The sequence below is a fragment of the Mustela putorius genome, unplaced genomic scaffold (genome assembly GCF_011764305.1).
Source record: "Mustela putorius furo isolate JIRA1106 unplaced genomic scaffold, ASM1176430v1.1 tig00000083_pilon_pilon_pilon, whole genome shotgun sequence".
NCBI lineage: Eukaryota > Metazoa > Chordata > Mammalia > Carnivora > Mustelidae > Mustela > Mustela putorius.
In genome coordinates this window covers 31,805,024-31,829,516 of record NW_025421273.1, presented here as the reverse complement: position 1 = coordinate 31,829,516, position 24,493 = coordinate 31,805,024, and the positions used below count along the sequence as shown (strand labels likewise).

Below are 24,493 nucleotides of genomic sequence, written 5' to 3'. Positions count from 1 at the left end.
AAGCATGTTTGAAAATGTTTGATACTTAGAAATCCCATTAATAACCTAGTAAAAAATGAAATTTTATAGGAATTATTATATTGTGATTTTTCCAAACAAGACATTTCAGTCCTAAATACTTCACCATGCATGTTCTAATAAGAACCTTCTCCTCCAATAATAACTACGATACTGCTATCACACCTAAGAAAACTAGTGTTAATATTTCACACATCTAATACCTAGTCCACCATCAAACTATTCCAGTTGTCCCCAAAATATCTTTCATAGTTTTTAAAATCCATAATCCATTAAAAATGCATGCATTACATTTCGTTGTTATGTCACTTTCCATGTAGCTGAATCTAGAGTCTCTTTGTTCTTTTCTCTTTCATGATATTGACTTTATTGAGGAGTCCAGGCCAGTTATCTTTTAGAATATGTTACAATATGGATTTGTCTTATTGGGTTTTTTGCAGCATTGATCACCTTCTTCTCCAGCCTCCATATCTCTTTTAAGCTTGAAATAATAAGTTATTTTTAATAGCCAGTCATAAACTGGTTATCCATGTATACCATGTTTTAGGAAATTATTCTTTTTAACAACAAGCTAAATTTTTATAATTTTTTTTTGGTCTTTTTACTAAAACATGCCTAGAGACCACTTCTGGCTCACTGAAACCAAAATGCTCACTGAAACCAAAATAAAATAATACCAAAGCTTCAAAATTTAGATCAAGAGAAGAGAAGAGAACTATATATAACAGCATTGATAATGGACAGTTATATCCAGGCAATAAAAGTATAATAATAATAATAGCTCTTTTATGTGGTTGTTATAAAGCTTAAAGATGTAAAGTGCCTGGAACAGTGACATAATAATGATGATAATAATAATCATTCAATAATCGATAGCTTTTACTATAGCTATTATTGTTCACAGCTTCCTCTTTAACAGACACATTTAAATACATTACCCTCTTTATCTGGAATATACTCTCCACGTTCTACTCCAATCCCCAACATATTTTTTCCTATTATCTGAGTAAATCTTACTCGCTTCTCAGGTCTTCATCTCTATTAAGATTTCTCTTCCTGATCCCTCACCGCAGATAGTAGTAGGTACATTTGCTTATAGTCTCTCACAGCACCCCTTCTTTCACCTATCATCACATAATCACACTTTGTCTAGCACATAATAGATGCTCAATGATTGAATCGATTTCTACTCTAAGTAATGTTGCAAGCATTTTTTAAAAAATTTGATACAACAGCCTAAGCAATGAATGAACAAAAAAGCATTTATCTGTAGGAGAAATATATAACTGTGTGAAACGTATAAGCCTTAGTTCACTAAATATTTACAAACAGCTTTTCAGGAGTAATAGAATAGTCTTCATAAATTATATGAAATGCTGACAAAATAATCCCATTTACTGGCTTATTTTCAATGATCTCTCTCTCTCTTTTTAACTGTAAATACTTCTCTTAAATCCAAGACCTAAATAAAACACATTTGAGCACCTTATTCATGATCAATGAATTAATAATTATATATTGTTAGTTATAACAGTATAACCTTCTTCCACCCCCAATGTCCTATCCTCAATTTATCTGAATAAATCTTATTCAACTTTCAAGTCTTAGCTTAAATATCATCTCTTCTAATAAACCTTCTGTCACTTGCTTCCCCCACTTCAGACTGTGGCGGAAGGAAATACAAGAAAGCTTATTTGGGGGGTAAAAAAAAAGGAATTTTAATTCAGTCATTGCTATAAAAATAAAATTTGCATAAAGATTAAAAATCTAGTCTCTGGGCACCTAGGTAGCTCAGTCGGTAAAGTGTCTGCCTTCAGCCCAGGTCACGATCCCAGGGTCCTGGGCTCAAGTCCACATTGGGCTCCCTGCTCATCGGGGAGTGTGCTTCTTCCTCTCCCTTTGCCCCTCCACACTGCTTGTGCTCACTCTCTCTCTCATACTCTCTCTCTCAAATAAACAAATAAAATCTTTTAAAAAATAAAAAAATGAAAAAGTCCAATTCCTGAATTCATATTATTTATCCTATTATATAAGAAAAACTTAACTGAAATGGTTTAAGTTAGTGAAATCGTGAGTTCCCTGTTTCCAGAAATACTCAAGCAAAGGGACATGAACTTCAGAGGTTGAATGAGATAAACTTGGGTCCACTTCAACTCCAGTCATAGATAACTTTTTTCAGGCTCTATCTGTAGAAGTGCCTAAACAAGCCCAAAGTCTCAAAAATGCTTAAAAAAAAGTCCTGAGTGAAATAAGTCAAGCAAAGAGAGCCAATTATCATATGGTTTCACTTATTTGTGGAGCATAACAAATAGCATGGAGGACATGGGGAGTTAGAGAGGAGAAGGGAGTTGGGGGAAATTGGAAGGGGCAGTCAATCATGAGAGACTATGGACTCTGAAAAACAATCTGAGGGGTTTGAAGTGGCAGGTGGGTGGGAGGTTGGGGTACCAGGTGGTGGGTATTATAGAGGGCACAGATTGCATGGAGCACTGGGTGTGGTGAAAAAATAATGAATACTGTTATGCTGAAAATAAATTTAATTTAAAAAGTCCTATGCTATTTATTTAAATTAAAATCTTTATATTTAGCACACACAGAAAAAGTGGAAGTGGTAAATAAACTATTGAGAAATGACAGTGCACTAATGCAAGATACAAAGAAAATAATGGTTTCTACCCCAAAGTCATGAAATAAAGCTTTAAAATGCTACTTAAAAGAAAAATGAATGGCCTTTTATATTTAAAATGTTTAATAGGAAGACATTACCTTTTACCCAAACCCACATCCTCTCCAAATGAAATTATCGTTGCCTTCAAATCATTTTCCCTAATAATTGGAATCTATGGTATTAAGTCAAAGAATTTCAAGAGTTTTATAAAAAAGGTAATTTCTAAGCCATGAGATGCAAAAAAATTACAAAAGAATCACAATTGTATTGAAAACTCTAATTGGGTATTATCTATTGCCTTGCTACTTTTTTATAACTTTTGGGACTTCATCAAGATCAAAAGCTTCTGCACAGCAAAGGAAACAGTCCACAAAACAAAGAAGCAACCCACAGAATGGGAGAAGAGATTTGAAAATGACAGTACAGGCAAGGGGTGTTATCCAAGATCTGTAAAGAACTCCTCAAACTCAACACACAAAAAACAGATAATCATGCCAAAAAATGGGCAGAAGCCATGAATAGACACTTCTCCAAGGAAGACAAGCAAATGGCTAACAGACACATAAAAAAATGTTCATCATCATTAGCCATCAGGGAGATTCAATTCAAAACCACACTGAGAAACAATCTTACACCAATTAGAATGGCCAAAATTAACAAGACAGTAAACAACATGTGTTGGAGAGGATGTGGAGAAAGGGGAACCCTCTTACACTGTTGGTGGGAATGCAAGTTGGTACAGTCATCTGAGAAAACAGTGTAGAGATTCCTTAAGAAATTAAAAATAGAGCTACCCTATGACCCTCCAATTGCACTACTGGGTATTTAACCCAAAGATAGAGATGTAGTGAAAAGAAGGGCCATCTGTACCCCAATGTTCATAGCAGTCAATGGCCACAGTCACCAAACTGTGGAAAGAACCAAGATGCCCTTCAACGGATGAATGGATAAAGAAGATATGGTCCATATATACAATGGAGTAATGTGCCTCCATCAGAAAAGATGAATACCCAAATTTTGTATCAACATGGATGGGACTGGAAGAGATTATGCTGAGTGAAATAAGTCAAGCAGAGAGAGTCAATTATTATATGGTTTCACTTACTTGTGGAGCATAAGGAATAACACAGAGGACACTGGGAGATGGAGAAGAGAAGTAAGTTGGGGGAAATTGGAGGAGGAGACAAACCATGAGACACTGTGGACTCTGAGAAACAAACTGAGGATTTTGGAGGAGAGGGAGGTGGGGGCTGAGTGAGCCTGGTGGAGGATACTATGGAGGGCATGCATTGTATGAAATGGAAAAAAAAAAGAAAGTAAATAAGTCTTTAAAAGCCATATACTTTAGTGTGTAAAAATTTTGAAATTATAAAATTACAAAATGATTTCCTTCACACTGAAAAAAATAAAGCAAAATAGTTATAACCTGCTATCTAAAGGAAAAAGATTTTAGTAATTCTCTGACTATAAAAGTAATACATTTATTCAAGATAATTTGGAAAAAAGAATAATATGTAAAGAATAGAATAATAAGTAAGTATCCTTAAGTTTCTATCAGCCAAAAATAACCATCATTAATATTTTGTTCTCTTCTTTCATTTGTTCTATGCATGTGTGTGTACAGCTGAGATATACACCTGTGTATATATATTTAATTAGGGTGGAATTAAATTGTTTTATATTTTGCTTTTTCCATTTAAAATTATATTATATACATTTTCCTATTTCATTATATTCTTTCAAAAGTAACATTTTTTAACTTTTTTTTTTTTATTTGACAGACAGAGATCACAAGTAGGCAGAGAGGCAGGCAGAGAGAGAGGAGGAAGCAGGCTCCCCACTGAGCAGAGAACCTGATGCAGGGCTTGATTCCAGGACCCTGGGATCATGACCTGAGCTAAAGGCAGAGGCTTTAACCCACTGAGCCACCCAGGCGCCCCAAAAGTAACATTTTTAAGGGCCACATAACATTGTCTTTTGGAGATACCATGCTATATATATGCAAGCCTTACTGTTATTCATTTAGATTCTTTTAAATTTTTAAATATTATCATGAACATAAATTTCTGCATTTCCCCGATTCTTCCCTTTAGATAAGGTTCTAGAAATGGAATTACTAGGAAAAAGGGTGTGAATATTTTCTGAGAGGGAACAATTTTCTTTTTTTGTTTATTCAATTCATCCATCATTCCATCATTTAAAAAAAAAAAAAAGGTATGTACTGAGCATCTGCCAAGAGGCAAGCACTGTGCCAGAATTTGAAGATACAGTTCTGGAAGGAGACAATGATCCTGCTTCACAGAGATGGCAGAATCTAGAAGATAGTATAGACAATCCCACAATATTGTGGGAGGAGGTCTAGGAAGCCTCCTGTATGGAGGATTGAAGACAAAGAAAAGGTACCTGAGAATCTGAGATCTCAGGGTCAGAAAGACTTCCTACAGAAACCATCATGTAACCTGATACCTGAGAATATGCAGAAGTTAGCCAGAATGTGTGAGATTTGTGGGGAGGCAGTTTCAGGTAGAAGCAACAGCATGAGCAGCAGTTCTCCTACTGGAACTACTGAAGGAAGTCAACCATGATTATATAGAGTAGATGTGGTGGAAATATGCAGGGGAGTAAGGAGGGGGAGGAACAATTTGAGGACACAAGAGATAAGACTTGAGTAGTAAAGAGGAGCAAGGTAATTTATAGTTTTTATAAGCAAAAATAAGAAGTTGCAGTTGTGTCCTAAAAGTCTGGGAAGTTTTGGGTTTATAAAAAAGATTTTATTTATTTATTTAAGAAAGAAAGCATGCTTGCACTTGAGCTTGAGCAGGGTGAGCAGCAGAAGGTGGAGTGGGGGGAGAGAATCTCAAGCAGATTCCCTGCCGAGTGTGGAGTCCTATGCAGGACTTGATTATCAGACCATGAGATCAAAACTGGAGCCAAAACAAGAGTCAGACCCTTAACCAACTGAGCCATCCAGAAACCCCCTAAAAGTCTGGGAAGTTTTAAGAAATGGAGTAACAAAACAGAAGGTAGAAAGATCAATTAGGAAGAGGATGAGAATTGAAGTTATATAAAACTTTTCATTTTTATTTAGGTTACTGGATTGACAGAGAACTGCACAAATTCAACCACATAGCATATTTTGAATTTGTCTGAGCATTCCTGGAGTGGATAAAGAAACAGGCTGAATATCATCAGGTAGTACAGATTCTAAAGCCAGACTGTCTGAGTTGAAATTCCAACTCTTCCATCTACTAGTTTTGTGAAACTGGACCGATCTAAGATCCTAAGAGTAACACATCTCGCAGCCTTGTCATGAATGTTAAATGAGTAAATAATTGTAAAGCGCTAGAATGGTATGTGGCACATAATTAGAGCACTATGTGCTCACTAGTACTATTTCACAAGAAAATAGTACTTAAGGATACTGAGAATTAAGTATAAGGATAATTATACTTAATCACACACTGTATATCAGTTTCTTCAAATACGGCTTTTCTAAAAGGTGTAGCAAAGTAGTTCTCAAATTATTTTACATGGAAATAGGGTTTCACAGTCACATCAGTCTGAACAACACTGAATTAAATAAAATTAAACAGCTTCTTTATTGCAGAACATCTCAGAGCTCTTAACATGCCAAAATAAACTGTATGCAACAAAATTAAGGAGTATTGAACTAAAACCCAAAGTATAAAATAAACATCCATGAGCCCACACTTATATAATAAATAAATGGGGGGGGGGAGGCAACTCTTCCATGCAGAAACACCAAATAATTTCTGCACAGACTCCCACCTCACGTTGGTGGAACCTAAATGTCTCACCTTACATGTGAACCATAAATAATGACTTCCTCCAAACAGTACAGTATACAAGGGGATGGGGACCGAAAAGTGACTTTGCAGTGGAACAGCCTCACAAATACTACCCAAGGCAGTAGAGCCAGGTCAACAACAATAGTGCCAATCATGTTGACAGTATATACCCTGATGTGATATGAGGAACATAAAGGGCACTTTCTATCTGTGGTCCTCCTCCAAGAACCTCCCCCTGCAGTCTAATCATGAGAAAAACATCAGACAAATTCCAATAGGGGGATATACTACAAAATACCTGACCAGTACTTCTCAAAACTGTCAAGGTCATCAAAAATAAGAAAAGTCTGAGAAACTGTCCTAGCCAACAAGAGCCTAAGGAGATATGACAAACAAATGAATATGGTATCCTGGATGGGATCCTGGAACAGAAAAAGGAAGGTTAAAACTAAGGAAATACTCATAAAGTATGACCATAAGCTAATAGGGGAGACTAGGTGTGGAGTCTATCGAACTCTATAATATCTTCTTAATTCGGTAAATCTAAAATCTAAAACTCTTATAAAAAATCAAGTCTACCAGGTGGTAGGTATTATAGAGGACACAGATTGCATGGAGCACTGGGTGTGGTGAAAAAATAATGAATACTGTTATGCTGAAAATAAATAAATTTAATTAAAAAAATCAAGTCTATTAAAAAATCATAAAGTAAGTTGTGAAAGGAGTGAAAGGTACAGCACAGGGAATATAGTCAATGTAACCGTAATAGCAGTGTATGATGACAGATGGCAGCTACGCTTCTGGTGAACATCGTGATGTGCATAGACTCATCAAATCACTATGGGATACACCCGAAACTGTGCTCAACATCTGAAACTAATGTAACATTGTGGGTCAACTATACTTCAATAAAAATAAATACAAATAAAAGCCATGAATATTTTTTTAAATTTTTAATTTTTTATAAACATATATTTTTATCCCCAGGGGTACAGGTCTGTGAATCACCAGGTTTACACACTTCACAGCACTCACCAAAGCACATACCTTCCCCAATGTCCATAAACCCACCCCCTTCTCCCAACCCCCTGCCCCCAGCAACCCTCAGTTTGTTTTGTGAGATTAAGAGTCACTTATAGTTTGTCTCCCTCCCATTCCCATCTTGTTTCATTTATTCTTCTCCTACCCACTTAAGCCCCTATGTTGCATCACCACTTCCTCATATCAGGGAGATCATATGATAGTCGTCTTTCTCTGCTTGACTTATTTCACTAAGCATGATACGCTCTAGTTCCATCCATGTTGTCGCAAATGGCAAGATTTCATTTCTTTTGATGGCTGCATAGTATTCCATTGTGTATATATACCACATCTTCTTGATCCATTCATCTGTTGATGGACATCTAGGTTCTTTCCATAGTTTGGCTATTGTGGACATTGCTGCTATAAACATTCGGGTGCACGTGCCCCTTTGGATCACTACGTTTGTATCTTTAGGGTAAATACCCAATAGTGCAATTGCTGGGTCATAGGGCAGTTCTATTTTCAACATTTTGAGGAACCTCCATGCTGTTTTCCAGAGTGGCTGCACCAGCTTGCATTCCCACCAACAGTGTAGGAGGGTTCCCCTTTCTCCGCATCCTCGCCAGCATCTGTCATTTCCTGACTTGTTGATTTTAGCCATTCTGACTGGTGTGAGGTGATATCTCATTGTGGTTTTGATTTGTATTTCCCTGATGCCGAGTGATATGGAGCACTTTTTCATGTGTCTGTTGGCCATCTGGATGTCTTCTTTGCAGAAATGTCTGTTCATGTCCTCTGCCCATTTCTTGATTTGATTATTTGTTCTTTGGGTGTTGAGTTTGCTAAGTTCTTTATAGATTCTGGACACTAGTCCTTTATCTGATATGTCGTTTGCAAATATCTTCTCCCATTCTGTCAGTTGTCTTTTGGTTTTGTTAACTGTTTCCTTTGCTGTGCAAAAGCTTTTGATCTTGATGAAATCCCAATAGTTCATTTCTGCCCTTGCTTCCCTTGCCTTTGGCGTTTGTTCCTAGGAAGATGTTGCTGTGGCAGAGGTCGAAGAGGTTGCTGCCTGTGTTCTCCTCAAGGATTTTGATGGATTCCTTTCGCACATTGAGGTCCTTCATCCATTTTGAGTCTATTTTTGTGTGTGGTGTAAGGAAATGGTCCAATTTCATTTTTCTGCATGTGGCTGTCCAGTTTTCCCAGCACCATTTATTGAAGAGGCTGTCTTTTTTCCATTGGACATTCTTTCCTGCTTTGTCGAAGATTAGTTGACTGTAGAGTTGAGGGTCTATTTCTGGGCTCTCCATTCTGTACCATTGATCTATGTGTCTGTTTTTGTGCCAGTACCATGCTGTCTTGATGATGACAGCTTTGTAATAGAGCTTGAAATCCAGAATTGTAATGCCACCAACGTTGGCTTTCTTTTTCAATATCCCTTTGGCTATTCGAGGTCTTTTCTGGTTCCATATAAATTTTAGAATTATTTGTTCCATTTCTTTGAAAAAGATGGATGGTACTTTGATAGGAATTGCATTAAATGTGTAGATTGCTTTAGGTAGCATAGACATTTTCACAATATTTATTCTTCCAATCCAGGAGCATGGAACATTTTTCCATTTCTTTGTGTCTTCCTCAATTTCTTTCATGAGTACTTTATAGTTTTCTGAGTATAGATTCTGTGCCTCTTTGGTTAGGTTTATTCCTAGGTATCTTATGGTTTTGGGTGCAATTGTAAATGGGATTGACTCCTTAATTTCTCTTTCTTCTGTCTTGCTGTTGGTGTAGAGAAATGCAACTGATTTCTGTGCATTGATTTTATATCCTGACACTTTTCTGAATTCCTGTACAAGTTCTAGCAGTTTTGGAGTGGAGTCTTTTGGGTTTTCCACATATAGTATCATATCATCTGCGAAGAGTGATAATTTGACTTCTTCTTTGCCGATTTGGATGCCTTTAATTTCCTTTTGTTGTCTGATTGCTGAGGCTAGGACCTCTAGTACTATGTTGAATAGCAGTGGTGATAATGGACATCCCTGCCGTGTTCCTGACCTTAGCGGAAAAGCTTTCAGTTTTTCTCCATTGAGAATGATATTTGCAGTGGGTTTTTCATAGATGGCTTTGATGATATTGAGGTATGTGCCCTCTATCCCTACACTTCGAAGAGTTTTGATCAGGAAGGGATGCTGTACTTTGTCAAATGCTTTTTCAGCATCTATTGAGAGTATCATATGGTTCTTGTTCTTTCTTTTATTGATGTGTTGTATCACATTGACTGATTTGCGGATGTTGAACCAACCTTGCAGCCCTGGAATAAATCCCACTTGGTTGTGGTGAGTAATCCTTTTAATGTACTGTTGAATCCTATTGGCTGGTATTTTGTTGAGTATTTTCGCATCTGTGTTCATCAAGGATATTGGTCTATAGCTCTCTTTTTTGATGGGATCCTTCTCTGGTTTTGGGATCAAGGTGATGCTGGCCTCATAAAGTGAGTTTGGAAGTTTTCCTTCCATTTCTATTTTTTGGAACAGTTTCAGGAGAATAGGAATTAGTTCTTCTTTAAATGTTTGGTAGAATTCCCCCGGGAAGCCGTCTGGCCCTGGGCTTTTGTTTGTTTGGAGATTTTTAATGACTGTTTCAATCTCCTTACTGGTTATGGGTCTGTTCAGGCTTTCTATTTCTTCCTGGTTCAGTTGTGGTAGTTTATATGTTTCTAGGAATGCATCCATTTCTTCCAGATTGTCAAATTTGTTGGCGTAGAGTTGCTCATAGTATGTTCTTATAATAGTTTGTATTTCTTTGGTGTTAGTTGTGATCTCTCCTCTTTCACTCATGATTTTATTTATTTGGGTCCTTTCTCTTTTCTTTTTGATAAGTCGGGCCAGGGGTTTATCAATTTTATTAATTCTTTCAAAGAACCAGCTCCTAGTTTCGTTGATTTGTTCTATTGTTTTTTTGGTTTCTATTTCATTGATTTCTGCTCCGATATTTATGATTTCTCTCTCCTGCTGGGCTTAGGGTTTCTTTCTTGTTCTTTCTCCAGCTCCTTTAGGTGTAGGGTTAGGTTGTGTACCTGAGACCTTTCTTGTTTCTTGAGAAAGGCTTAAAGCCATGAATTTTTAATCAATCAATCAATTAATTAATTAAACTGTGTTCACTAAAAGGAAGGTGGTATGGGCCTCAATTTCCAAACTCATTTGTCCATGGAACCCTTTTTTGTGGAGCATCTCTCAGGGCTAGTATTCAGTAGAAAACACTCTGGGAAATGCTGATGCACTGTAAGAAACCTCTTTCCCTCATCAACCCAGAAAACTGAACACCAATCTAGCTTGCCTAAACCTGTAGAAAGTTGATTTACATCCAACTCTGAAGACACAATTAAGACCAGAGTAAAGTTCAAATAACTCATGAAACTTTAATAGGAAAAAAATCAAATTTTTCCAGGCACCAGTTCCAATATATTTTCTGCTGACTTGTTTAATGAATAAAATTAGAAGGAAATACTTATTTTTTTTAAAGTTCTTTTTGATTGTAAAGAACAACTTAATAAGGAACCACCTATGCCCAGGTCCTCCCTAGCACTCCTACAGAATGTTTTAGCCAGCTCCCCCATAGCACATAGTACTTCCTACCTTACACTCCAACTATTTATGCCCACGTCTTCTTTCAATGATTAAACCATGAGTTACCCATAGGCAGAATCTTTATTTAATTTCTTTCTTTCTTTTAAGATTTATTTATTCATTAGAGAAAAAGAGGGAGAGACGGAGAGCAAGCTGAGGGGAAGGGCAGATGGAGGCGGAGAGGGGAACCTAAGCAGACTCCACACTGAGCATGGAGCAAAGCATGGGGCTCAATCTCACAACCCTAAGATCATGACTTGAACTGAAACCAAGATTTGGATGCTTAACTGACTGTGCCACCCAAGTGCCTTATATCTAGTTTATTTCTGAATCTTCTTAGCACATAATAGTGTCTTTTAGCAGGCATTCAGTAAAGATCTTTTAAATGAATATCACAATAATTGGTAGAAGAGATGACAAGCACCTTTACTATTAATTTCACATAAACTTCCTAAGTTCTTGCTACTTAAAAGTCAGTATGCTAGATGTAATGGGTAAACAAAAATGTTTTTAAGTTGTTACTGCTTCCAAGAGGCTTATAACAAAAGCCAAAAAGATGTACACAGAAATTGCTCTAACAGAACAGAATTTGTGATAAGAACTGTAAAATGATAGTGTGCTACAAGAGTCCAAAAGAGGGAGAGGTCCTTTTCAATGGGGATGACAACTATCACAGAGAAGAATGTCCTCTGAGTTGACTCTCACAAATTAGATGGTTTTTCATAATGCTAATCAGGCAGAAAGAGCTTTCTGGGACAAGAAAACGAAATGAGGAAAGTGTTAAAAGATGCAAGAGGAAAAGGCAAAATGATTCACTTGGAAGGGCACACAGAACAGTTATAAGACAGTAGAGATTGATAAAGTGGAAGGGGAAGCTAGGGACAAACAGTAAAATTCTTAAATGTTGAGCTTTGGAGTGGCAACTTGTTAGGCATTGGTAGTCACTGAACATTTGGGAGAAGGCAGTGAGATACATTATAAGGTTTCACCTGCTTGTACCTAAAATTAATTGTAGTAAGAGTATATATGATGAGAGGGAGGGAGACAAGTTGAAAATCAGGAGGTGTAAGAATAAGACAAGGATGTGAATTAATGTTTGAAACAAAGCTAGCACTCAATAAAAGGCAGTAGTCCTCCTCATCATCACTGTGACCACCATGGTAATGGTCTTGATGATAAAAAGGAAGGAGAGGCTATAAGACTATGGGAAGAAATAATCTGTAGAACTTAATGACTATTTGGATATAGAAAACAGAGATCAAAGATATTTCAAGTCTAAATTACTATAGTAACGATAAATTAATAGAAATAGAAGGTCAGGAAGAGATGCTCATTTTAGGAACAATGTAATAAATTCAGTTTTAGACATGTTGATTTTGACCTCACAGAAGAAATGTACAGTAGATAGTTGATTATAGAGGATTAGAGGCAAAAAAGATGTGGCGGCACAGAAGAGGGAAGCTGTGGAAATCTGAATGAGATGACCTGAATGCTCTTAATAAACTAAGTGGCAAATATTAAAAGCATTTAAACATTTAAAATGAGATAGAAGTAGAATTAGGGGCTACACCAGCATGAAAAATTCTGGGAAAATCCAACCGGAAAGCAGGTAAGGCATGATGAATAATAAAATAATTGACAGGCAGCAAAATGAATCCACTCGAGGACAAATAAATGGATTTAGAACTAAACTGATGGTAAATACACAATTCATGTGACTTTCCTAAGTAATTCCACAGTTAGGGAGAAGAAAGCAGATGACAGAAGGAGCCATTGGCTGAGGACTGGAAAGGCAGACAGAACAGAAGTCAAACAGGGCAAGAGGCGATGAGGTGCAAGGGGGCACACTGACGGAGTGGTACTTACGCCATTCAGACTAATGAGCTTTTGTGCAAAGAGGAGAGAACTGCCTAATACAACAGGGAGCTTAAGAACTAGATGACTCTGCGAGAACAAATAAAAGATAGGCAGACACTAACTGGTAGAGGACATATTTAGTGTGACTACAGTTAAAGAATCAATTATTTCAATAAATCGTGTTCCATGGGCTAAGCACTGTACTGGATGCCAAGAATTAAAAAACACAATCCCTGCCCTTAAAGAATGAAAAATGTGGTACGGGGATTGACAAGGTTCCTGTAAAAAGACAAGTGGCAAACATTTTAGACTTTGCAGGTCATAAGGGATCTATGCAACGACTAAACTCTGACATTGTTGTGTGAAAGCACCCACTGACAATGTGTAAATAAATGAACAAGACTATTTTCCAATAAAATATATTTTATTAATTCCTATAATTTTCATGGGTCACAGATATTATTATTCTGCGGGCTTTTCAGCCAGTTGAAAACGTAAAAGAAAAGAGTCTTAGCTTGCCAGCTGTACAAAAACGGGCTGCAGGGAAGATCTGGCCCAGGGGCTATGGTGTACCAACCCCTGAGTTAGTGGGTAAGTCTGGGAAGAAAAGAGAGGAGTAGCATAATATATACACAATACATATACTTACCCATCATATGTGTTCTCAGCAACTGCAGTGGGCTTGAAGAATGGACCTATTATTTACCTCTCTACTACTTCTTTTCCATCATGATAGGAAAATAACTTTAGCAACTTCTTTCTCACACTTAATATGCTAAAACTGGTTCCCTTTGGAAATTTTCAAATTTCACCAAAAAAATATTCATACCCAACCTTTTTACTTTTTTGAGTTTATATCTTTATAACAAAAGAGCAAACTATCTTATCACACATGTATCATTTAATGATTATGCTTTATGACATATCAATAATACTGTCTGATTGCTAGACCTAAGGGTGCCACCCAGAGATAAGAATATATTACATATTTCCTCAAATATCTTCATGTTATTGCTTCCTTTAACCATCTGATTTTGAGAGCTTTTTAAATGAAAATAAAAGTTGATAAATAAAAGAGCTGCCACACATCCAATGCTTGAATGATGATAATTCAAAGCAGCAGATTATTTCCCAGGAGCAAAACGAACCACTGTGATAACTGAGGTTGAGTGATGGGTTCATGGAAGTTCTTTGGGATATATTTTAAACTTTTCATGATAATTTCTGAGACTATGATCGAGAAAGGTCCACTTTGTGGTGCCCATTAAACACCTTGGCAGTGGCAGAGAGTCACACTCAGTGCCTTGAGGAAGGCTCGCAGAGGCTACCTCAGAGGCTACCTCATAGGCTACTTCATAGGCAGGTGCACGAGGCCCTGCTGAAGTGAAAAACAGTCTAGAGGTCAAGGGCATGTGACAGAATGTGTTTCTATTTTAACAGTTCTTTACAGTTTTCTGTGTAAAATTTCATTTTTAAAGTGAATTTTAGTTGTTTCAGCAGGTTCATTTGAGTTCTGTGACAGAATACAGTTAGTAAATAGCAAGCCTGCTGTGAGACAAACCAATTTCAAATACAGTATCAGTATCACTGGCTTCAAAAGCCAATATTTCAAAGGAAAAGTGAATCAGTTCATTCCCATCTCATTCTTTTACTATCAAAGAGCATGAGAAATAAATGGTCACATAATACTTTTATCACATTTACAATTTTAGGCCAGTATGGTACATTATTTTTTCTCCTCCTACTCAACATTTTCAGGATAACTGTGTGCTTCTTGGTTACTGAGAGTAAAAAGGAAGAGCATGTAAATACTATTCAGATTGCCGGAGTGGGTCCTACCCAGGCTACTATACAATAGATAATATATACTCCTGATGTCCATAAGGATCTTCCATTCTGTATTATACAACTTGGCATGGAAAATAAAATTGAAATGAACGATAGCCAACCTGTGCTTTCCTCATGTAAACCAAAGGTTCTTTCAGATGTTCAGGAGGTGCAGCAGGGTGACTAGGTAAAGGAAACCTATGGACAAAAAGAGCCTGCTAAATATTGTGCATTACCTTGATAAATAATTAATTTTCTTTGTTAGAAATTACTTACCTCTGTGGTCCATGTCATAAGTGAACCAGAATATCTGTTAGCAATATTTTCTGTTTATAGAAGGCACAACAACATAACAAAGTGTTCTTATCCTACTAGTATTGTAATTTTAGATTAGAAATTTAATCACTTGTTAAAAAAAGTTGAATTGCACAATAATCTGAATTCATAATTTGAGGTAATTTTAAAATCACTGAGCTTTGTAAATGCTCATGTAAAAATTGTCAGAGCTGTTACTTTTAGCATAAAAATATTGTTAACATTTAGAGGAATTTTTTAAGGCTGAATAAAAATCCATGAACTTGCTAACATATCAACTGTTTTCATTTCTCCCAATTTCCTTTTCAATATGATTATATATTTTTTACATAGTTGAAATAATAATATAAATACTATCTTTCAAATGAGCCATGTTCTAATATATACTCCACATATTTAATAGAATTTAAAAATGTTAATGTCTTATGGATTCTTTCTGTTTTCTATGTAACTTTATATTCAAATTCAAAATATCTTGTTTTTATTAAGAAAACAATTATTCAACAAATATTTGAGCCATTCTAGGTACTAAGTATACAGTGGCAATTGAGACAATATCCCCTGTTCTCATATACCCAACATTCTAGTGAAGAAAGACAGTCAATAATTATAAAAAGAAACAAATTGATGGAACAATATCAGGTAGTAATACATGCCATGAGAAAATGAGAGTGGGGTAATGAGACAAGTGATATGGAAGGAAAGTTGTCTATGGGAGCTAATACTTGAACTAAGACATAAGTGAGAAGGAGCCAACCCATACAAAGATCTAGGGGAAGAACATTCCAGGCAAGAACATTTCAGGCAAGACCCTGAGTTAGGAACATTTAGAATGTTTAAAAATCAGAAAAAGCCAGAATGGTTGGAATATAATGATTGAGACACAGAGTTACATGAAATCACAGAAAGCACAATGGGAAAACATAACAGTTCAACATTTATTTAGAGATTCCAGTCTCTTTCATAGGAACAAATAACTCCTATCAAAATTAGTCTTAACACTTGTACCTACAGCAAAGCAACCATGTTCCAATACTCAAAAACCATACACTGAATTTTCAAGAAATGTCTCATCCAAAGTGGGACACCAACACATAAAGTGTTTATGATCTACCAAGCTTAATTATACTTATCCCAGGACTTAAGAGTAAAAAGCTCAAACGTCCAAAGGAAACACATCTGGAATAGAAAAAGCAACTTGTTCAATCCAATCTCTAAAACAGTTTCACTAACTAATTATTTCTAGATAATTGTTTTTTCCACTAAAATCTATACTCCATGTACCTAAATAAATCATCTTTCCCCATTCAAATGAAAAAAAAAACTAAGTCTCAGTTTTCTCTTCTGTAAAATGGTTGTAATAAAAAATTCCACAATCACAGAGTTGTTGTGAAGATAACATTCCATAAGGCAATATATTTAAAGTGCTTAGCACAGCGCTTACATAAATATCATTTAATCATGTAAATTACCTATTAAATATTAACTATTAACACAACAATAATTAAATAAGCTTGACCCCATGATCCCAAGATCATGACCTGAGGCAAAACCAAGAGTCAGTCACTTAACAGACTGAACCCAGGCGCTCCAATTAAGTAGTCAATATGAAGTGGGAAGAACTAACCTAGCCTACAATTAAAGTTTCAGGTAAATAATAGAATACAAAATTTTTTCTCTCTCTTTTAAACAAGAATTGGACAAAAATCTTTGTTATGTTTTCTAAAATGAAGTTAACAATTTTCATGTATCATCTGTATAGTTCATGTGTTTACACCTTTATTAGGTAAGAGCATATTTTTTTTACTTAACCTAGTGAATTCTTCTACTCTATTTTTTGCATTCTTCACTTGTCCATCTAATGATTTCTGCCAATGAAAAATGCAACACAATATACTAAGTCCACTTTATTCTTCTGATTTATGTTAGTGGAAACACTTCTCCACCCTGTCTATGTCCTTCCCTGTGAAAAGAGCTCCATTACTGTAACATTCTTGGCTTCTCTCTAGGGCTTTACTTGTTATACCACAGAAGAGGTATAGTGCCTTATCCAACTTTTAAATTTTGTAATAATAAACTGACCATGCTCACCAATGTTATTTAACTAGAAAGTAAGTCTATTTAATTTTGGAGTTCAGTTAAAGGACTCATTTTGCTTTTGCATTAAGCTACGTCCTCTTATCTAGTCTTCACCAGTAATAAAAGTATAATTTTGATCACCCATTTGCCTTTATGTCTTATGTTATTTCTCAATTTCTGCAGAACCCGAGTAAAAAAGGTATTACTTACTCCTTCAAAAATCCCAACAACTTATTAAAAATATTTATTTAATGTCTATTAGGATACTGAAAATAAGACAATGAATGAAATATTGTCCTTCCCATCAAGTAAAAAGGCACTCACTGTTCACTCACAGAACAATTTTCAGGAATGGATTAGACAAAAATAGCAATCACCAGTAATATCTCCTCAGATGAGAATTCACTGTTTGTAATTACACAGAACCAGATGCTTTTATTCCACCAATACTGGACATAAAGACAAAGTTACAAGCTTTCTGTGTAATAGGCAGAGATAAATCACTATGTTCTATATTAAACTATAAACTAAATTATAAACTGTATATATAAACTATATTAGTTTAAGTAACCTGTGCCATCTCTATACATACTGTACATTTAAGACCTTACTTATCATGATAAACATCTACTCCTTGGTGACTAGTACCAGGGGTATGGTCACAGTCAACTTCCATTAACAGATAGCACTTAAATACAGTATTATTTAAGAATTTGTAAATCTGTTGGGAAAATGGTGATAAGTAAAGAAGTAAATACTAGTTTTTTAAATGTGGGTTTAAGCACAGGTCCACAGGCCTTCATCTGAGTCTCTTTATTTTTAAAAACAATCTTGATAAACTGGGTTATCTTGTTTCCTAGTTAACAGCAGATTAGAAGGGGCAATTATAAACAGAAGTGTTAGAATCTAGGGAATGCTAGAGACATAAGCGCATTGATAGCAGTAAAAAAAAAAAAGAAAAGAAAAAGACATAAGAACTCAATTAGACTATAAACTCCATGAATGTAGGAATCGATTTCTTGTTCTATAATATATTCCCAGTGCCTAGCACAGTGCTAGCACATGGTAGGTGCTCAATGAATAAGTGATGAATAATGGGATATTGAATAAACTATAAAAGCTAACTCTAGAACTTTATTCTTTATAATAACAAATAGTTATATACACACTCTGAGGGCAAGTCCACATTAACAAAAACATTGATTTTTCCTAATAACACCAATTTTGAAAAAAAAAAAAAGGGAAGTTAATTATATTTTATATTTAGAATGGTTGCTTTATAAAGATAGAAAAAGGGTAATATCCAAAATGGCAATAATAAAAAGAATATTGATAAGCTTCAGTTATCTGAAATATTAGCTTAATTCCCTTACTATACTAGATAAATGAATTGTTAATATAAAAATATTGGTGTAAAAAACAACACTTATTAATGATTCATTCTCAGGCAAGACTTTGATTTTTAAATGTATTAACTTACATGAAATGTTATATACATACTAATGAAAAATAACAATATAATGAGTGTACATAGCAATACTATATTCATTACTTACAAAGTAAATACAGCTAAACATAACAGTATCTCAAAATACGTAGGAAAAACTCACACACTCAGTTCACTATAAACAGCATTCTGAAGTTTCTTCTCCCAACCTATTTTTAAAAAAAGAATAAAATATATGAACATATTAGTTTTAAAAATAAGCATACAACATAATTAAATTTATCTCACTAAGACTCTAACATTATATTCATTTGTGGAAGAACTTTATCAATTGCCAATTGCTGTGTGTTATTAAGGAATTATTTCCTATACATTCACTCTGTTGGCAAATACTGAGTACAAAATTATCAGTATGACACTATTTTTTAGGTAAAACTATTGCACCATATTCTCAAGATGGGAGAAATCCTTCTTCCATTGCTAAGGTACCCAATGAATACCAAAAGAGAAATGGCTACTGTACTACCAGTCTATCAGGAATGTACCAAGGGAAGGGCAAGAAATAGCCAGGCCCTTGACAAAGATAGATCATAAGCAATTAGTTACAACTAACTAGTCAATAAACTCCCGAAGAACAAAAACATTACTATGGGTATTGGAGAGGGCACGGATTGTATGGAGCACTGGGTGTGGTGCAAAAACAATGAATACTGTTACGCTGCAAATAAATGAAAAAATTAAAAAAAACAAACATTACTATGAGGTACCATCAGACCAGTGAGCTTGGCTGCTAATTAGAACTTTTCTGGGTAAGTAAACCACTTAACATCTCAATTTCCATGTGCAAAGGTTAGAATAGGGAACTTTTTCTTGTTCTAAAAGAAATCAGGATTTTCATTTCTTTGAAAGAATAGAAAAGAGGAGGGGGGAAAAAGTATAGAAGGGAAAGAAGTATAGAAGAAAAAGAAGCCACAAATGAAAATAAGAGAGGGCATGGGGCGCCTGGGTGGCTCAGTGGGTTAAAGCCTCTGTTTTGGCTTAGGTTGTAATTCCAGGGTCCTGGAGGAGCTTCCCTTCCTCTCTCTCTGCCTGCCTCTCTGCCTATTTGTGATCTCTGTCTGTCAAATGAATAAGTAAAATCTTTAAAAAAAAAAAAAGTAAAGAGGAAGTACTTAGCGGGGGAGTCTCTTCATACATTCAGGATGTATTTTTATCAGGAAATAATAAGCAGCATTCAAAACTGATTACTTTAATGCAGTGATTCCCACAGCGTTCCTGGATTTTTGCAGCATTTTATTGAAATATCTGAAAGTTCTAATTCTCCTCAAACAGAAACCTATCCAGCCACTGTTTCACAATTTTGAATAAGTAATTAGAAGTTTAAGGATAAAATATTCCCTCCAAATAAAGTATTTTCTTATTTTGCCTTAAAGAATTAGGGTGGGGGAGCAACTTACAAACCTGATATTTTAAAGAATTCCTTAATATCTTCTTTTAGTGACTGAAGTTTAATCTCAGGTCTCTGAAGACTGGCCTAATTTTAGAAAGAAGAAAAAGAAGAAAGGAAAAGACAGAGGTCAAAAGGAAGCCATTGTTTGATATGAAGGAAAATTTTTAAAAAGAAGTGTCTAAATGTGCATACAATTTTTAAAGTTCATTTTTGAAGCCAGAGCACTTTAGAATTATCTAGAATAGCTCTTAAGAGAGAAAACTTTTTCCACCTACTCTTAAAATACAGTATCTGGAATGGTACACTGCAGTCTAATACTTAACATTTTTACCTAGGATTTTTACCTTTGTGAATAATTAACATCTATTTTTTCTAATAGGAAAAATACTCAGATTTTATAAATTCTCTTAATATTATATCAAACATATACAGTAGCATTTATACCTAATGACCAAAAACCCAGTTGCCTCCCTTATATATAGACCTTCAAAAAGTGTCTTCCTCAATGTAAATGTCTTGCTCAATGCACACCTTCATTTGCTATGCATATTTATGGAAAGCACATAAAACTATTAGTTCACTAATGTCTCCTTTATCTTCAAGTGCATGCTTCCTATTCTGTTGGTTTTTCACACTGTAATTTTAACAAAAAGTAGTAATTTCTCCCATTTATAATGTCTTTGATTATTTTCAAAGCGTTGCTCTTTTACCTAGTTCTTTTTATCAAATTCTAAAAGTCTATTCCTTAAGAAGGTATTAATATTAGGATAATTCACAATAAGCATTTTAAACCTAAGAAATCAAAAACTGATCTTATCTTCCACTCATAATTTGTTCCTTCTCTTCTATTTCTTAATCCTCATCTATGAAATCACCATGCACCAGATCTTCTAAGTCAGAAATTTCAGTTATTCTTGATTCCACTCTAACTCCACAAAGATTCAACCCCTTTCTGGGAAGATGGCATTGGAAGCAGTGAGTTATTTTTTGGTTTGGGTGGGTTTTTGGTTTTGGTTTTTTGTTTGTTTGTTTTTTAATCTCCCTGATTTCCACATAAAAACAGACCAAGCAACTCAATAGGAAAACCCAAATCCCATGGAAAATATTTACAAAACTTCATGATAAAACTTAAAATACAAACAGTTGGGGACAAACCAACAGCTACAGACCTGTATGGTATTAGCATTTGTGCAAGAAAAAGCAGAAGGAAGCAGTGGGATATGTGATGGATGTGAAAACAGCAAGACCCCAAAATAGCCAACACTGTTTTCACTGGAACATATCAAAGGCCAATTTTAGAACAGGAGCTAAAACTGAGAGGGGTTTTTGCCTAAGTGAATAAAGCAGATGAGGTCTGAAAAGACTGTGGCAGCGTAGGACCTATGAATTCTTGACACTGGCCAACCAGCACCCCTTTCCAGACAAGGCTATACTGAGGAGAAAATACTGATAGAGTAATAAGAACCAATGTATTACCTTGAAAATCAAAAAATCAAGGAAAAGGCATGTATCTTATCTTTCCTATAGAAACTGCATCACAGGATAACTAAATAATAGATAAGGGGAAATGTCTCTTGATAAAAGTATTCCAGATAATAACTAAAACAGATGTAATGAATATCAACATTTTACAGCCCCTAATAAATTACTAATTCTAGGCATTGGGCAGAAACAGCTGTTAATAATGCAAAAGACAACCAGACATTATGTGCTTCTTAATAAACTTAACAAACATTCCACTGCTAATAGTAATGGCCAAAGGAATGACACCTCAGTCTGATCAAGCCCCTAGTACAGCTGTCAATTTACAAGTCATACAAAGGACAGAGGACCATGTTAAGCTGCACCATGAGGGTACAATCAGAAAAATCCACAATAACAAGTTGTTCTAAAGGTCAAATGTCGGGATGCCTGGGTGGCTCAGTTGGTTGGACAACTGCCTTCGGCTCAGATCATGATCCCGGAGTCCCATTGAGTCCCGCATCGGGCTCCCAGCTCCACGGGGAGTCTGCTTCTCTCTCTGCCCTTCTCCTCACTCATGCTCTCACTGTCTCTTTCTCAAATAAATAAAATCTTTTAGAGGTCAACTGTCTCTGCTCTTCAGCTCATAAAGTATATGGAAAACAAAGGGAAGGAGAAAACCTATAGATTTAAAAAGATATCAAAATAAACTTCTTTAGGCATGCCTGGGTGGCTCAGTCGGTTAAACAACTGACTCTTGGTTTGGCTCAGGTCATGATCTCAGAGTCATAGGATTCACTCATCCCATGCCAGGCTTCACGTTCAGTCAGCTTGAGATTCTTTTCCCTTCCTTCTCCTTCCCCTCGGCTCCTCCTCTGGCTCACACAAGCCCTCTCAATCTCAAATAAATAAATAAACAAACTAAATCTTCAAAAAAAAAGTTTAAAAGTAAAAAAAAAGTTTAAACTTTTTAAATGGGCAAGACCAAGTTAGAGTGTCTTCATGTGAGGGATCTACATTTGGTAAATTCAGGAAAGTGATTACCACAAAGATGAGATTGCTTGGGAGAGAGGAGTTTGTGATTGTGATGGGATGGAGCAAACTGAGGGATCTGTGTGGCTGGCAAAGTTTCATTTTTTTTTTTTTTACCAGAGTGGTTGTTACAAGTTCATTCATCTTATAACTGATTACATTATAAGTTTGTATTATATAGTTTCTGTGTTTTATGTTAGGATAAAAAGCGTCAAAAAAGAAAAAGAAAAATATGTCTCCCAACTTATTCCTTCTCTTCATTCTAAAGTCCCACACTTAAGCCTAAGTCCTCATCATTTCTCATTTGGACCACTGTAACAGCTTCCAACCATGTCTTGCCACTTCATTCAAATTGCAGTTACTCCCCACCTGGCATTTTTACACTCCCTTAGTCTACCTTCTTTCCTAATATTTATTATCTCCTTATATGTCATATGATTAATGTACTTACTATATTTATTGGTATATTGTCTGTCATCCTAAATTATAAGTGATAAGCTCCACTAAAACAGATATCTTTGTCTTTCTGTTCACTGTAATAGCTCAAGTTCTTAGAATAGTTACTTTCACACAGTAGGTTATCAATAAATGTTTATTGAATAAATGAACAAATTTCTCCATTTATTAATCTATCCTCTGCCATTTTCTTCCTAAACATAAGAACATAAGGCTTTTTTTTTTTTTTAAGATTTTATTTATTTATTTGACAGAGAGAGATCACAAGCAGACGGAGAGGCAGGCAGAGAGGGAGATAGAGGGAAGCAGGCTCCCCACTGAGCAGAGAGCCCGATGTGGGACTCGATCCCAGGACCCCGAGATCATGACCTGAGCCGAAGGCAGCGGCTTAACCCACTGAGCCACTCAGGCGCCCAACATAAGGCTTTCTTAACTGCAAATCTCCATAGCATAAACAAGAAATCTAAATTTTTCAACAGGGCACACTTGGTCCTTCACAATATAGACCAGTTTATCTCCCCAAATTCATCAGCTGCTCTTCCACCAAACTAACAACATCTTCTCTTTTTTCACACTTTCTCTCCCCAAGACACCCTGCCTCTAGTCATAGTGAACTACACTATGTAGTGAACTACATTCAACATTATCCCCCAACTGTTACATATTTTAAGGTTTCCAGGCTTTTGTTCATGTTGCTCTTCAGATGCAAGTGCTCCCTCACCACCCTGACAAATACCTACTAGTTTCTAAGACATCTCTCAAAATACCACCTCCTTTATCAATTTGTTCCTATCACTTCCCCACAAAGATAGTACAGTTCATTCTTCTGTTACAGCACTCATCAGATTATATTGTAATTTTCAGCCTACCTATTTTTCTTTTTGACTCTTAAATTCAAAGGACCATGATTTCATTTTTGTATCTCAAGTATTAACTCAGTATTAACTGTTGCTTGGCAAAATTATATTGATCAAATCACATTCTATCCTTTTTATCCAGTTTTCTCCCAAATAAACAAGGAACTTTATAAAAGTTATTTTTAATTAAGGAGACTGGTTTCCAGTCTGTTATCCCTAGGATTTTAAGAGCTGCAAAACCTTGCTCATTATTCAAAAATATCAAAGCAAAAGGAAATAGGCTTTCTTTTACAAGTGTTTATTTGGAAATGACTCTAAGGCAGCAAAATTAAAAGAATTTTAAGAGAAAAAAATGGTTACTCCTTCTAAACATTTTCAGTATTTTAAGATTGCTAGACCTCTTAGATATATTTTTTAATCAAAGGCAAACCAAATTCATAATCAACATAATTATAAAAATCTTGAGAAATTTGGGGTGCCTGGGCAGTTCAGTTGGTTGGGCATCCAACTCTCTTTTTTTTTTTTTTTTTAAAGATTTTATTTATTTATTTGACAGAGAGAGAGATCA

General features: G+C 35.5%; 1 protein-coding gene across 8 annotated transcripts in view; it reads right to left on the bottom strand.

The window, feature by feature from the left end:
• Nucleotides 1–24,493, bottom strand: part of TBC1D19 (TBC1 domain family member 19) — a 167,557-nt gene that overhangs the window by 107,939 nt on the left and 35,125 nt on the right. For 4 of the 8 annotated variants that reach the window (XM_045076235.1, XM_013061521.2, XM_004762651.3 and 1 more), the window contains exons 2-4: nucleotides 20,131–20,203; nucleotides 18,833–18,878; nucleotides 14,951–15,026 (exon numbers count right to left, since the gene is read on the bottom strand). In XM_045076235.1, the coding sequence (XP_044932170.1) occupies nucleotides 14,951–15,026; nucleotides 18,833–18,878; nucleotides 20,131–20,203 (195 nt within the window). Of the gene's footprint in view, nucleotides 1–14,950; nucleotides 15,027–18,778; nucleotides 18,879–20,130; nucleotides 20,204–24,493 lie in introns of all 8 variants that reach the window. The other 4 variants (XM_045076252.1, XM_013061522.2, XM_045076248.1 and 1 more) reach the window with 4 other exon arrangements.